We start from the raw sequence: 17,254 nt of genomic DNA on the forward strand, positions 1-17,254 counted from the left end.
AACAAAGAGGTTCATCATCAGCAGGATCCAAATATGACACTTTCCTGTTCTTCTCATCATGACGTCATTTTATTGTTACTCTCATCTTTATGTTTATTAGACTTTGTATTCTTGTTAATAAAGCTCTTTATTCACACTCAACCTACGGCAATCAAGCCTTCTCCCGCACCGCACCCCGCCTTTGGAACTCTCTCCCCCAGCCCATCAGAGACTCACTCACATAATGATCCATACAGATAACAAGTCATAGACTGACTGAACGTGTGGGACAGATTTCACACTAAATGGGGAGTTCACAGACGACTTGAAGAGGTTTGGAAAAATCATTGTTTTACTTTGAGTTTAGTGTGATGGATCCAGACACCCCAGATTGCATGTACATTATACACACTGTACATCTGGATTAATCAAGTCATTTCTGACGGTGGTGCTTAATTTTGTGGTAAATATACTAATACTATGCTATGTTTAACAGACAAATATCATTCACTATATTAATGTGGTGGTGTTGAATAAAATTTTACTTTAAAATTAGAATTAAATTATTATACACACTAAACACCTGAAAGTAATTTTAACAGGATTGTGTCTTGATAACTTTGTTGAATAATAGTTTACTTATTATAATGAAATAATATCATGAAATATTATAATTCCACTTTGGTCATCACGGCCCCAGTGGCGCAAAGAGTTGCAAAGATTATTAGAACATTTACGGTATATCGACCGAAACGGAAAGGAAAATATTTCACGTTCCCCACCGGAACCTCACAGTGTGACACCCAGCGGAAGTAAACAACGACAGTGCGCTAGCAGCGTTAGCCATTGTCTCTGTATGGAGTCCGTTTGAAGACGTGTGATCGTATCTCAGATAAATATTTCAGTGTGGATGAAGCAACGATGTCTTCAGTTGAGTCTCTGAGAGAGTTTGTCACCGAGCGACTAACTGCTGCTGCTGAAGAAATATTCAGAGTCTTTAAACAAACTGTCGTCGAGTACGAGGAGGAGATCGATCGTCAGCGCAGACTGCTGGATATCGTCCTAAACCCAGAGATAAAGCTCCACAGGACAGGTCTTTAAAGGCCACATTGTTGATTCACTATCTTTAAACAAAAATGTATAATGTAGTAGTAGCCTAGTAGATCAAATCAATCTTTAAATCATAAAAAAATCAAAGGGCCACTGCTACATCCCTGTGGTGTAAGCAGATGGGAAGAAATAGGTTTTTCTCAAGTGCCCTCAATTTGGCCAAATGAAACAAAACAAAAACAATAAACAAGAAATCACCTAAACTAAACAAATAACAAACTAACAGAATAGTGACAGAAATCGGATCATAATGAAATCAAATAAATTGATTCTGAATAATCAAAACTAATTATTAAATAGAATCAGAATCAGTCATTATTGTCACTATACAGAAGTACAGCGAAATTACAATCAATCAACCCGTCCGTACACAGACAGGGCTGTTGCTAGGAATTCTGGGCCCCTTTAAAGAATACTAAAGTGGGCCCCAAAGTCCCTAACTTTTTCAGTTTTTTTTTTCTTAGACTACGTAGTCTAAGAAAAATAAACGAGTACATAAAAAACGATAATACATGTATTATCGTTTTTTATTTAGCCTACTTTGTTTTGGTGTTAATGCAGCATTACTATGAGTATTAGTCAGGGTCTTATGCAGAATAAATCAGTCATACAAAGATTAGACTACTGGGGTTTTTTGTGGGTTCCACTGGGCGCTGGGCCCCCTACAATTATCAACACCTTTCCCCTATATCAATGATGGCCTAATTTTCATGTCTTCTTGTTGTTCCAGAGCTCCCACAGCAACATGTCTGTCAGGAGGAGTTTGTTCTCTCCAGTCTGGAGCAGGAGGAGCCAGCGCCTCCACAGATTAAAGAGGAAGAGGAGGAGGTCAGCAGCAGTCAGGAGGGAGAGCAGCTGCTACTGGAGCAGGAGACTGACACCTTTATGTTGACTCCTACTCATGAGGGAAGTGACCACAGAGAACCAGAACCAACCAGTGACCAGCAGCTCCTCTCTCACAGCTCTAACAGTGACACTCAGACAGGTAAAAAAAGTCTTTACAGTGTTGGACTTGTCTAAAATTTGAAGTGTAAGTAGTATCTACTGACCTTCTATCTTTGTCGTCATAGAGACACCAGTTGGTGTCAGAGTACAGGAAATGACATACGTAAACAAAGATCAAAGAGAGAGCTGTGTGTTGCTGTGTGTCCTGTCACAAACAGGGAGAAAATGGAGGGAAGTCCCAAACCAACAACAACTGTTTGAAACATCATATCATTATCCTTTTTTATATCATTTTCAGCCTGTACAGCCTTCTGCACTCACTCACTTACTCACTACAGGTGAAGTAAATTACATCTTTGAGGGTCGAGGACATCAGATTGATAAAAACACTCCTCCTCCTCCACAGGAAGTGATGTCAGTCAGTTCTTGGTTTCAACTGACTGGACACTTTAGAGATAAACAGGACATAGAGAGAGAGTTCAATATACAGCAACAACTAATTATTTATTTTTCCTAAAACCCTTTGTGACATTGTTACACAAAATCGGTGCAATATCTCTTACACTACTGTTTTGTATATGATAGTATTTTAATCATCAAACACACAGGTTGCATGAGACATGGAAAAAAGGATTTCAAAGACTTGAAAACACAGAAGGACAGTGACACCTTGTGGTTTGTTAACTAATAACAGCTCATGATCTGAGCTGCCAAACCTTTTTTCTTTCTTATAATCACAGTAGTAATCTCTGTCTCATGTCTCCTTGTTGTTCCAGAGCTCCCACAGAAACTTGTCTCTAAGGAAGAAGAGGAGTTTGTTCTCTCCAGTCTGGAGCAGGAGGAGCCAGAGCCTCCACAGATTAAAGAGGAAGAGGAGGAGGAGGTCTGCAGCAGTCAGGAGGGAGAGCAGCTGCTACTGAAGCAGCAGACTGACAGACTGCAGGATATCATCTGGAAACCTGAAACTCTGCTACACAGGACAGGTCTGTAAAACCTATTCTTTTCATCCCTTAAAAAGACAAACAACAAGTATGCAATAAAATTAAGTTTTAATATTTCTCGTCTCCTTCTCTTCTAAACTTTATTTAAATTTAACTTATCTTTTGCTGCTCTGTTTTTATGTTGAACGCGTATGCCTGGGAAATTGTACTTTATTTATTTGCCTTGATTTATTTATTATTTACCTTTTTGTTTCATGATTCCCCTACTGTTATGTTTGCACTCTACAAGTGCCTGTTTTTTCATGTGTATTACTGTTGATGTTGTCCTCATTGAGAGTTTGTATTTTCAATACTAAATAAAAAATAAAATTAAAAAAAAGGTCTGTAAAACCAGCATAGTCTTATTGAAAAGTAACACAGTAGCCAGTTCATTCAGATCTGATTTTGTTCCTTCAAATTCAGTCGCTTTCCCAAAGCGTCTTGTACGAGTTGCGACTGGGGCAGAATCACTTAAATTAGCGGGTTGACCCAGGTCTGACGTTTCCACTGCAAGCCAGTCGGAGCCAAGCCGATTAAAACCTGCATCAGTTGCATAGTTGTTTGAAGCGGGTAAACACAAGTTGCTGAGCCGATTGTCAACTGTTTTGTTTTTTTTGGGCCAGCGGGAAAGGGGTATTACTGAGATTTAAATGTCTGATTGTGTGTCTATCTGACTGTGTCTTCTCTGTACTTCCTGTTTCTTCTCCTGAATATGTTATGATGTCACTGATAGATACTGTCACTTAATCAGACACTTTCTACTCTATATTTCTGCTATTTTTCATGTCTCCTTGTTGTTCCAGAGCTCCCACAGCCACTTGTCTGTAAGGAGGAGTTTGTTCTCTCCAGTCTGGAGCAGGAGGAGCCAGAGCCTCCACAGATTAAAGACGAAGAGGAGGAGGTCTGCAGCAGTCAGGAGGGAGAGCAGCTGCTACTGAAGCAGGAGACTGACACCTTTATGTTGACTCCTACTCATGAGGGAAGTGACCACGGAGAACCAGAACCAACCAGTGACCAGCAGCTCCTCTCTCACAGCTCTGCTGTAGCTGAGAGCCAACATCAGGAAGGAAGTGGACATGTAGACCCAGAACCACCTGGAAATGTAGAGACACAACCACAGAAGAGACGTCACTGTGACACTAAGAAAGGCCACACAGGGAAAAGGACATTTTGTTGTAGCACCTGTGGGAAAGAATTCAGTGACGGGTCAAAACTGAAAAGACATTCAAGAACTCACACAGGTGAGAGACCTTATTTGTGTGAAAAATGTGGGAAACGTTTTATGCATCAAACAAACTTAGACTTACATATGAGAACACACACAGGGGAGGAGCTGTACATTTGCAACTCTTGTGGGAGAAAATTTACTTGGAAGATAGATTTGATTAGGCATACATACACCCACACAGGTGAGAGGCCTTTTTCTTGTGAAATGTGTGACAAAGATTTTACCCATAAACACACCTTGGTGGACCATATGAGAACTCACACAGGTGAGAAGCCTTATTCTTGTGAAACATGTGGGAAAAGTTTCACAACCAGTGCAATCCTGACGAAACACAGAAGAACCCATACAGGGGAGAAGCCATACACCTGCAACACTTGTGGGAAAAATTTTACCTGGAAGATAGATTTGATTCGGCATATGTACATCCACACAGGTGAGAAGCCTTATTCTTGTGAATTATGTGACAAATGTTTTAACCGTAAAACAACCCTGGTGGTCCATATGAGAACTCACACAGGTGAGAAGCCTTATTCTTGTGAAACATGTGGGAAAAAGTTCACAACCAATGCACACCTGACGAAACACAGAAGAACCCACACAGGTGAGAAGCCTTATCCTGGTAAGACATAATGATCCATACAGATAACAAGTTATAGACTGACTGAACATGTGGGACATATTCCGCACCCAATGGAGAGTTCACAGACGACTAAGTGGTTTGGAAAAAATCATTGTTTTACTTTGAGTCTAGTTTCTAAGAATGTAAATAACTGAGCTGTGAAATAGTCATGTTAATATTTTCATACTCTACCACAGTTATAAGTGATGATGCCAGATTGCATGTACTTTGCACTGAACACCTGAATAAATAAATAAAAAAGAAGTAATTTCTGACTGTAGTGCTTCATTTTGTGCTAAACATACTAATATTAACGTTTACCAGACAAATATTATTCTTTAATTAACTTGAAATCTCTTGATTGTGTTGGTCCCTTCGTTGAATAAAATAAATTAGAATGAAATCATGTATAATGAAATATTATAATTCCTCTTTGGCCATGAAGGCAATTGTACGTGTTGGTTTTCTTCTTTTATACCTAGATTTACAACTTTTTCCAGTTTGTTTTTAGAAGATTTCTATGGAACGAAACTTTGAGGGGGAATGAAAAAAATATTGTCGTTCCCCACCGGAACTTCTGAGTGTGACACCCAGCGGAAGTAAAACGACAGCTCGCTAGCAGCGTTATCAGTGTCTGTGTGGAGTCAGCTTGAAGACGGTCGCTGTGGTCGTATCTCAGAGAAATATTTCAGTGTGGATGAAGCAACGATGTCTTCAGTTGAGTCTCTGAGAGAGTTTGTCACCGAGCGACTAACTGCTGCTGCTGAAGAAATATTCAGAGTCTTTAAACAAACTGTCGTCGAGTACGAGGAGGAGGTCGATCGTCAGCGCACACTGCTGGATATCGTCCTAAAACCAGAGATAAAGCTCCACAGGACAGGTCTGTAAAACCCGGAGAGACTCGAGTTTCAAATCATGAAAATCAAAGGGCCACTGCTGCACCATATGGGCCATGGCATCCGTGAAAGCTGATGGGGGGAAACCCTATGTTGTCCCCTAAGTTCCTTGTTTCTTATCATGTAAAGCCTTTTGAGCTGCTGTGGGCATGAAGAGTGCTATACAAATAAAGCCCGATTGATTGATAATCTCCACAGATGTCAAATTTCAACAAAAAACGTGATTTGACCAGAAAATGAGCAAACAAAGGACAAAGATAATTTCTCCGTGCCTCTCCAGTGCCCTTAACGTGGCCACATGAAACAAAAGACAAATAATAAACATGAAAACACCTAGACAATAATAGAATACTGACAGAAACCTGATCATAATGAATTCAAATAAATTGATTCAGAATAATCAAAAGTAAATACCAAGCTAAACAACACATTGAATACTAACAATAAATGAATAGCTCCAACATAGGATTTAGACAAATTTATGAGTGAGGTCAAACCTAGATCAGAGTTTTTCCATTATGGTCTAATTCTCATGTCTCCTTGTTGTTCCAGAGCTCCCACAGCAACTTGTCTCTGAGGAGGAGGAGGAGGAGGAGGAGGAGGAGGAGGAGGAGGAGGAGGAGGAGGAGAAGGAGTTTGTTCTCTCCAGTCTGGAGCAGGAGGAGCCAGAGCCTCCACAAATTAAAGAGGAAGAGGAGGAGGTCTGCAGCAGTCATGAGGGAGAGCAGCTGCTACTGAAGCAGGAGACTGACAGACTGCAGGATATCATCTGGAAACCTGAAACTCTGCTACACAGGACAGGTCTGTAAAACCAGAATAGTCTGATTGAAAAGTAACACAGTAGCCAGTTCATTCAGATCTGATTTTGTTCCGTCAAATTCAGCTGCTTTCCCAAAGCGTCTTGTACGAGTTGCGACTGGGGCAGAATCACTTAAATTAGCGGGTTGACCCAGGTCTACGTTTTTTTTTTACTGAGATTTAAATGTCTGATTGTGTGTGTTCTCTGTACTTCCTGTTTCTTCTCCTGAATATGTTGTAATGTCACTGATAGATACTGTCACTTGATCAGACACTTTCTCATCTCTATATGTCTGCTGTTTCACACGACTCCTTGTTGTTCCAGAGCTCCCACAGCCACTTGTGTGTAAGGAGGAAGAGGAGGAGTTTGTTCTCTCCAGTCTGGAGCAGGAGGAGCCAGAGCCTTCACAGATTAAAGAGGAAGAGGAGGAGGGAGAGCAGCTGCTACTGAAGCAGGAGACTGACACCTTTATGTTGACTCCTACTCATGAGGGAAGTGACCACAGAGAACCAGAACCAACCAGTGACCAGCAGCTCCTCCCTCACAGCTCTGCTGTAGCTGAGAGCCAACATCAGGAAGGAAGTGGACATGTAGACCCAGAACCACCTGGAAATGTAGAGACACAACCACAGAAGAGTCACTGTGGCACTAAGAAAGTAAAAAAGACTCTAAAACGTGACACTTCTGGAAAAGACTTTAAGTGTGAGTCTAAACTGAAAAAACACCAGAATGGCCACACAGGGGAAAGGACATTTTGTTGTAGCACCTGTGGGAAAGGATTCAGTGACAGTTCAAATCTGAGAAGACATTCAAGAACTCACACAGGTGAGAAGCCTTATTCTTGTCAAATATGTGGGGAAAGATTCAGATATTCTTACCAGTCCTCAACACATATGAAAATACACACAGGTGAGTTGCCATACAACTGCAACTCTTGTGGGAAAGAATTTACCCTCAAGACAGATTTGATTAGGCATACATATATCCACACAGGTGAGAGGCCTTTTTGTTGTGAATTGTGTGACAAATGTTTTACCCAGAAACACACCTTGGTGGTTCATATGAGAACCCACACAGGTGAGAAGCCTTATTCTTGTGAAACATGTGGGAAAAATTTCACAGTCAGTGCAAGCCTGACGCTTCACAGAAGAATCCACACAGGTGAGAGACCGTACACCTGCAACACCTGTGGGGAAAAGTTTATCGGCCAGACAGAATTGAATCGGCATACAACTATCCACACAGGTAAGAAGGCTTATTCTTGTGAAACATGTGGGAAAAAGTTCACAACCAATACAAACCTGACGCTTCACAGAAGAACACACACAGGTGAGAGACCATACACCTGCAACTATTGTGGGAAAAAATTTACCCAAAAGATGCATTTAACTATGCACACGTACATCCACACAGGTGAGAGGCCTTGTTCTTGTGAAATATGTGGGGAAAGATTCAGATATCCTTACCAGTCCTCAGCACATATGAAAACACACACAGGTGAGAATCCGTCAATCTGTAAAACCCGTAGAGAAAAAAATTCTTGACCAATCAGTTTTGAGCTGGTTTATTAGAATCCACAGGTGAGAAGCTAATGCTGTCATCAGCCACAAACAAAGAGGTTCATCAGCAGCATACAGAGTTATGGATCCAAATATGACACTTTTCTGTTCTTCTCATCATGATGTCATTTTTTGTCACTCTCATCTTTATGTTTACTAGGCTTTGTATTCTTGTCTATGTGACTATGTGTTGAAACTATGTGCTGTCAATCTTGGCCAGGTCTCTCTTGCAAAAGAGATCTTGGATCTCAATGGGACGGACAAACCTGGTTAAATAAAGGTTATACTAGTAATAAAAAATAATGCTCTTTATTCACACTCAGTCATCCTGTTGTGTTTCTTTGAAGAACAAATGAATGAACTGATGAATACGATAATTTTGTCCTCTCTGAGGATTGATGAAACTCTGTTAACAAGGAAGTTTTGTTAATAAATTGTGGTGTATGTGCAACATGTGGGAACAGAGTTAGTGATGTGTCAGTCAGTGAACAGTAGAACCCACTCAGGTGAGAAGCTGCACCTCTGTGGAGGAAGCTTCAGTCAGACCACACAAGTGGTAAGACATAATGATCCATACAGATAACAAGATTTCACACTCAATGGGGAGTTCACAGACGACTTGAAGATGAGGTTTGAAAAAATCATTGTTTTATTTTGAGTCTAGTGTGATGGCTCCAGATTTCCCAGACTGCATGAACATTACACCGAACATCTGAATTAAACAAGTCATTTTTGACTCTAGTAGGCCTACTTCATTTTGTGGTAAAAAAGAAAAAAAGGAATACAACGCTATGTTTAACTGACAAATATCATTATTTTTAATTCACTTAGGGCTTGGCTGTGGTGGTGTTGAATGAAATTTTACTTTTGAAAAATTAGAATGAAAAAATTATACACAATGAACACCTGAATAAAACAAGTCCTTTCTGACTCTGCTTCATTTTTGTGCTAAATAGGTATGTTTACCAGCCAAATATCTTTAATTAGGGCCACGGGCAATCGCACCGGGCACTGGTCCCAACAGCTATGAAATAGCTGCAGGGACCAGTGCCCGGGCAAAGCCCGGGCACTACTGTTATTGTGTGGATTTTTTCCTAGTTATTAGTGTGAATGCTGAAAGCATTCACAGTATTGTTATTCTGTTCGGCCATTTTATTTCTTTAAACTTATTATTATTATTCTGAGTCTTCTTCCCTTTTTCTGTGTTTAACTCGTTCTTCATACTTTGTGCTATTTCAACAATTCATATATCAAAACGTGCAGTTTTTTCAGGACATTTATGCTATGACTTTTCTCTTTCATACTATTTATACTTTTTAAAATATTTAACTTTTTCTGCAATTTTTTTCCCATAGGAATGCATTGAAAACGTCTTCAAACTCTTCAAATCTTCTGCTTCATTCAGCCTCTAATAGCTTCAGCATACTTTCAGCTACAGACTTCATTCAACTTTTAAACTGTTCACAAACCTTTCAACTATTCAGCTATATCTCAGCTTATTGATATCTTCAACAGTTTCAGATATATGTATAGTTTTAAAATCAATAAAATTTCTGACAAAATTCAGATTTAACATGAAAGTCAATGGGACGGAATGTTCGGACGTTGGCAGTTGGCAGAGTGACAGAGGGTCTAAAAATCCTCTCACATTTTTCTCTCTATCCTGTCAGCACGGCCACAGATTACACTCTACACACATAATTTCCGCCACGTTTGTAGACACGCTCATCCTCGATCTCTTCATGTGCTCAAAAAACCAGAGAGACGAACACAATTTAAACTGGGAGCCTCTGAGTGTAGCCAGTTCCCTCTCTCCTCTCATTGACTCCCATTCAAAAGTAGGCGCTGATTTTCTAAACGTCCCAAAGTTTCCAACCTGCGACACAATCAACAATTTTTACTCTAGAAACACCAAAGTGACATGGACGCGTTCAGCAGGGTCTTATGGTTCGGAAAATGTAAACCTTTTGCTCGTACTAAGTACAGATTTGTCGTACATTAGATCTGTTTGAGGGTGTCACAGAGCAGTTAAAGCCTATGGTTAAAGCTGCCACCATACCTTAAAGCAACCAGCCAACAGTTACATGGTAACCTCAACATGGCAACCTCAACATGGTAACCTCACCATGGCAACGTCACCATGGCAACGCACACACATTCTCTCTGTCTGACTGTCTGTCGGTCACACACACACACACACACACACAAATGGACACACACTAACTACCACACACACACACACACACACACATCCAACACACACACACACACACACACACAAATGGACACACACTAACTACCACACACACACACACACACACACACAAATGGACACACACTCACCATGCACACACACCCAACACACACACACAAATGGACACACACTAACTACCACACACACACACACGCACACAAATGGACACACACTAACTACCACACACACACACACACACAAATGGACACACACTCACCACGCATACACATCCAACACACACACACACACACACACACACACACACAAATGGACGCACACTCACCATGCATACACATCCAACACACACACACAAATGGACACACACTAACTACCACACACACACACACACACACACACATCCAACACACACACACACACACACACACAAATGGACACACACTAACTACCACACACACACGTACACACACACACACACACATCCAACACACACACACACACACACACACACACACACAAATGGACACACACTAACTACTACACACACACACACACACACCATACACACACACACCATACACACACATCCAACACACACACACACACACACACACAAATGGACACACACTCACCATACACACACACCCAACACACACACACACACACACAAATGGACACACACTCACCATACACACACACCCAACACACACACACACACACAAATGGACACACACTCACCATGCATACACATGCAACACACACACAAATGGACACACACTAAATACTACACACACACACACACACACACACACACACAAATGGACACACACCACACACACACACACATCCAACACACACACACACACAAATGGACACACACACACACACATCCAACACACACACACACACACAAATGGACACACACTAACTACCACACACACACAAACACACACACACACACACACACACACACGCACACACACACACACACACACACACCCAACAAACAAACCACTTACCAAACACATACACAATTTACACAATTACACACAAACAGACACACATGCACACACAACAAACACACACACACAAATGGACACACACACACACACATCCAACACACACACACAAATGGACACACACTAACTACCACACACACAAACACACACCATGGCAACGCACACACATTCTCTCTCAGTCTGTCTGTCAGTCACACACACACACACAAATGGACACACACACTCAACATACACACACATCCAACACACACACACACACACACACAAATTGACACACACACACATGGACACACACTCACCATACACACACATCATACACACACACACACACAAATGGACACACACTAACTCTATCTATCTATCTATCTATCTATCTATCTATCTATCTATCTATCTATCTATCTATCTATCTATCTATCTATCTATCGTGCTCTGTCTACCCTCTTATCTCTGTCTTCCACACTCTCTGTCCTATCTATCTCCTACCTCCTACTCTATTTCTTTCTTTCTTTCAAACCCTATGTCTCTTTTTTCTCTCTTTTTCTTTCTTTCTTTCTTTCTGTCTTTCTGTCTTCTACCCCTTCGTCTGTATTTTAACTTCTTTCTTTATTTCTTTCTTCTTTGTTTCTACCCCATTTCTTTCTTTCTTTCGCCCATAGAAAGACATTCATCTCTCAGTCTTCAACTTTTATATTTTAGCTTTAGCCTTTTTCAACATTGCCTAAGCAGTTTCTTCAGCTAACTCAGCATTGTTTTAACAATTTCTTCAGCTCATTCAGCAATAGCGTTCAGCTGCTTTCAGCATTCACACGCATTTTCTGCAGGAAATGCTATCTTTTTCTAGTTCTCCTTCCTCTTCCGGACGATTTTCGATTCGCTACTAGTCCTGCAACTCGAAGAGTTGCAGGCCAAATTATATATCAAAACGTGCGGTCTGATCGGGATCGGTATGCTATTACTTTTTTCAACAGTGTACGAATTTTTCGCGACGTAAGTCGCGAAAAACTGCGCAAAATTTTGCATGTAAGTCAATGGGACGGGCGGGAAAAAAAGAGCGAAAAAGACCAATCATTGGAGTTTAACAAACGTCTACTGCTCAGGCATACTTTCACCTAGAGACTCCATTTAAACTTTAAACAGTAGACACAAGTCTTGTGTATTGTCGTATTACTCCACGTTTTGATAGGTCATATAGTTTTTGATCAATCCCTGTTCAATGACCATGATCATTTTTGGAGAAATTATGAGATTATAATGGGTGTGTATTGCACGGAATGTTCGTGTCAGAGTGCGTGACATCGTCGGTTAGAGTGGGAGAGATGCCAGAAAAACTCCAGATTTTTTCTCTTTCCAAACTCGGCCCGGCCACAATTTACACTCTACACACATAATTTTTTCAGAATTTGTAAGACAAACTTGTCCTGTCACTCATCATCTGCTCAAAATATCAGAGAGACTTACAGAATTTAAACTCTGAGCCTCTAAGTGCGGCCACGTCTGTCTCTGCTCCTCATAGACTCCAATACAAATATTTTCTGAGAGAAGCAGAACGGCCTGATGTTTTAAAACTGCCAGCGTCGCCAAAATATTTACTGTAGAAACACCAAATCGTACCAAAATTTTCAGTAAGTCCTTAGAGCAACGTTGATCTGTGTTTTGTTCTGATAGGAGTTACCGTTTTGTCATGCTAAGCCTAAATGTGAGACCGATGCAGAGGCAGAAAATGGCTATTTTTCTCCACGTTTCTGTCTGTCTCAGCCTGCGGGGGGCCCCTATCGCCATGGTAACCACCTGGAGTTGCTGTGTAACCAGGCCAGAGCTCGTTAACTTCATAAACAATCCACCTGGCGCTCGTTTAAATGTTTATAAACAGAGACACAGCTACATCAGACTGACACAGGATGCAGCTACTAACTAACTATGTGTCAAGTCAGTCACACACACACACACAGACTCTAGAGCCAGCTTCATGTGATTACAGTTACACACACATCAAAACACACAGGTAACATACAAATGCGCGCGGAAGCGCGCACTCCTCTCCCACACTCTAACACACACAGGTAACTTCATGTGACACACACACACACACACACACACACACACATACAGTTAACCTAATGTGATTACAGCTCCTCCATATCAGTGCTTATAGAAAGATGATCATGTGTCTGTCTGATCAGCTCTGTCTTGACCTTAAGATCGTGGGTTTGATTCCCATGTTGACAGAGATGGCACAACCCGCAGTAGCTCCCGTGGCCCATTCAAAATTTCCCGAGAGGAAATTTTCTAGTTCACTATGTTAACGGGATTGTGTTGTCTTGATAACTTTGTTGAATAATAGTTTACTCACGAAATTATAATGAAATAATATCATGGAATATTATAAGTCATCACGGCCCCAGTGACGCAAAGAGTTGCAAAGATTATTAGAACAATATCGACCGAAACTTTAAGACGGAAAGAAAAATGTTTCACGTTCCCCTCCGGAACTTCATAGTGTGACACTCAGCGGAAGTAAACAGCGACAGCGCACTAGCAGCGTTATCTGTGTGGAGTCAGCTTGAAGCTTGTGGTCGTATCTCAGAGAAATGTTTCAGTGTGGATGAAGCAACGATGTCTTCAGTTGAGTCTCTGAGAGAGTTTGTCACCGAGCGACTAACTGCTGCTGCTGAAGAAATATTCAGAGTCTTTAAACAAACTGTCGTCGAGTACGAGGAGGAGATCGATCGTCAGCGCAGACTGCTGGATATCGTCCTAAAACCAGAGATAAAGCTCCACAGGACAGGTCTGTAAAACCAGGAAGGACTCGGTGTAAACTAACACAGTGATGTGACAAATGTTTGTCCAAACAAAAGTCTCAAATCATAAAAATCAAAGGGCCACTGCTGCACCAATGGGCCATGTCATCCGTGTACCGGTATGTTGTCCCCTTGTCACGTAAAGCACTTTGAGCTGCTGTGGGCATGAAAAGTGCTTTACAAATAAAGCCTGGTTGATAATGTCCAAACAGATGTCCAATTTAAACAAAAAACGTGATTTGACCAGAAAATGAGCAAGCCAAGGACAAAGAAAATTTCTCCGTGCCTCTCCGAGCTAAGCAACACATTGAAGACTAACAATAAATGAATAGCTCCAACGTAGGATTTGGACAAGTTTATGAGTGAGTTGCTTTAGGACAATTAAGGTCAAACCTGAATCAGAGTTTTTCCATGATGGTCTAATTCTCATGTCTCCTTGTTGTTCCAGAGCTCCCACAGCAACATGTCTGTAAGGAGGAGGGGGAGGGGGAAGAGGTTCTCTCCAGTCTGGACCAGGAGGAGCCAGAGCCTCCACAGGTTAAAGAGGAAGAGGAGGAGGTCTGCAGCAGTCAGGAGGGAGAGCAGCTGCTACTGAAGCAGACTGACAGACTGCAGGATATCATCTGGAAACCTGAAATTCTGCTACACAGGACAGGTCTGTAAGACCACAATAGTCTGATTAAAAGGTAACACAGTAGCCAGTTCATTCAGATCTGATTTTGTTCCGTCAAATTCAGCTGCTTTCCCAAAGCGTCTTGTACGAGTTGCGACTGGGGCAGCATCGTTTAAATTAGCGGGGTGACGGGTAGCACAGTGGGTTAAGCTGGTGCCCCATGTGTTGAGGCTATAGTCCTCGTGCAGGGGGCCCCAGTTCGAATCCCGCATCGGACAGCCATTTCCTGCGTGTTATTGCCCCTGTCTCTGCCTCCCCATTTCCTGTCTCTCTCGACTCGAATTAGCGGGTTGACCCAGGTCTGACGTTTCCACTGCAAGCCAGTTGGGGCCATAGTAGGGAGGTTAAGCCCAAAAAATAGGCCTTTGACTTAAAGTCATGATGCAAAGGTCCCCCCTTTCCGAAATAAACACGTTTTTAAAATGCCTTTTTTTAATTGAGAAAACGCATGTTAAAAGCACATTCAATTTAGAATGTCCATATAAACTCAGATCGCAGATCCCCTAATGCCTTCAGCTCCTGGATGAGATCTACAGCTTCTATATGACAACATGGAGCTGCTTGTGTGACAGGATATTGGGTTTTATTAATGTAAAAACTTTAATAAAACTATACTGATACTGATTTGTTGAACATCAGACAGAGTGCAACAAATATAGCCTACAAGTAGTTAAATAATAAGATGTAATTCATATCACAGTGGTGTCAGGTAAGACCAATTAGCCAAATATTGTGTTGGTCAAAATATAGGCCTACTTATAACTAGTTACTGCTTGTGTATGTCGATTTAAAAAAGTTGAATTTACATGTATGACCCATTCTGGGTCATATTAGAAGTCAACTTAAAGTCAAAGGAGAAATGTTTTTACTGTTCTCAAATGTAAAAAATGGGTCACATTGGACCCTGTACATTATTTAAGGCTTATATAACCTGATACTGAAAACATTTTACATTGTGCTCCTAAAGTAAACTAACAAATTTTAGTGTAGAGCGCCATTAATAAGCAATGTTCAACTTTTATGTACATAGGGAAGTTTAGGTTTGCAGCTCTCACATAAAGCATATGATTAGGACTGACTTATTTCACCTGCGCAGTATAGCTGGCTAAGATCCTCTCTTAGAGTAATGCTGAGAAACTGGTAAACTTCATTATTTTGGTAGATTTTTTACTTTTGTGAATGCTTGTTAATGCTTAGCTTATCAATCTCATGATGTTACAGCATCTTTGTTTCTTATTTCAAATTAGCCATAATGGAATGTCTTGACTGGACTTTAGGCTTCCTATGTCAGTCCACCCTACAGATTTAAAAACATTAGCCTAGATCCCTGTTCATCATTCAAATTGAGAAACAATCCTGAAATATTGCAATCATGTCACAAATAAGCTGTAGATAACATCCAGGAGCTGAAAACATTGTAGTTTATATGGACATTCTAAATGGAATGTGCTTTTAACATGTGTTTTCTCAATTAAAAAAAGGCATTTTAAAAACGTGTTTATTTCGGATACAAAGTGTGATCTCACTTGTGTCTTAGGATAGATTTATTTGTATGGCCCTAATGAACATCCATGCCAAAGGGGACCTTTGCATCATGACTTGAAGTCAAAAGTCGCTTAACCTCCCTACTACCAAGCCAATTAAAACTTGCATCAATTGCATAGTTGTTTGACGTGGGTCAATGCGAGTCGGTGAGACGATTGTTAACTGTTTTGGGTTTTTTTTACCAGTGGGAAAGGGTTATTACTGAGAAAGGGGTATTACTGAGATTTAAATGTCTGATTGTGTGTCCTACATGTTCCTCCATGTCTTATCTGTACCTCCTGTTTCTTCTCCTGATTATCTTGTAATGTCACTGATAGATACTGTCACTTGATCAGACACTTTCTAATCTCTATATTTCTGCCATTTCCCATGTCTCCTTGTTGTTCCAGAGCTCCCACAGCCACTTGTCTGTAAGGAGTTTGTTCTCTCCAGTCTGGAGCAGGAGGAGCCAGAGCCTCCACAGATTAAAGAGGAAGAGGAGGAGGGAGAGCAGCTGCTACTGAAGCAGGAGACTGACACCTTTATGTTGACTCCTACCCATGAGGGAAGTGACCACAGAGAACCAGAACCAACCAGTGACCAGCAGCTCCTCTCTCACAGCTCTGCTGTAGCTGAGAGCCAACATCAGGAAGGAAGTGGACATGTAGACCCAGAACCACCTGGAAATGTAGAGACACAACCACAGAAGAGACGTCGCACAAACACAAGTGGCGGTGACAATGTACACAACTCTTCTACAACAAAGAGTCACTGTGACACTAAGAAAGTTAAAAAGACTCTAAAACGTGACACTTCTGGAAAAGACTTGAAGTGTGAGTCTAAACTGAAAAAACACCAGAGTGGCCACACAGGGGAAAGGACATTTTGTTGTAGCACCTGTGGGAAAGGA

At 41.2% G+C, this 17,254-nt stretch overlaps 1 protein-coding gene across 1 annotated transcript; it reads left to right on the forward strand.

Annotated features, from left to right (window-relative positions):
- The first annotated feature begins 1,965 nt into the window (after nt 1-1,965).
- On the forward strand, nt 1,966-5,077 carry LOC311000753 (uncharacterized protein). The gene is made up of 3 exons (XM_083991579.1): nt 1,966-2,074; nt 2,811-3,017; nt 3,818-5,077. Exons 1-3 carry the CDS (start codon nt 1,975-1,977, stop codon nt 4,870-4,872), a joined length of 1,362 nt encoding a protein of 453 aa, XP_083847705.1. The 5' UTR covers nt 1,966-1,974; the 3' UTR covers nt 4,873-5,077.
- Nucleotides 5,078-17,254: the final 12,177 nt, after the last annotated feature.

This window comes from Trachurus trachurus (assembly GCF_905171665.1).
Source record: "Trachurus trachurus genome assembly, chromosome: 17".
NCBI classification, from domain to species: Eukaryota; Metazoa; Chordata; class Actinopteri; order Carangiformes; family Carangidae; genus Trachurus; species Trachurus trachurus.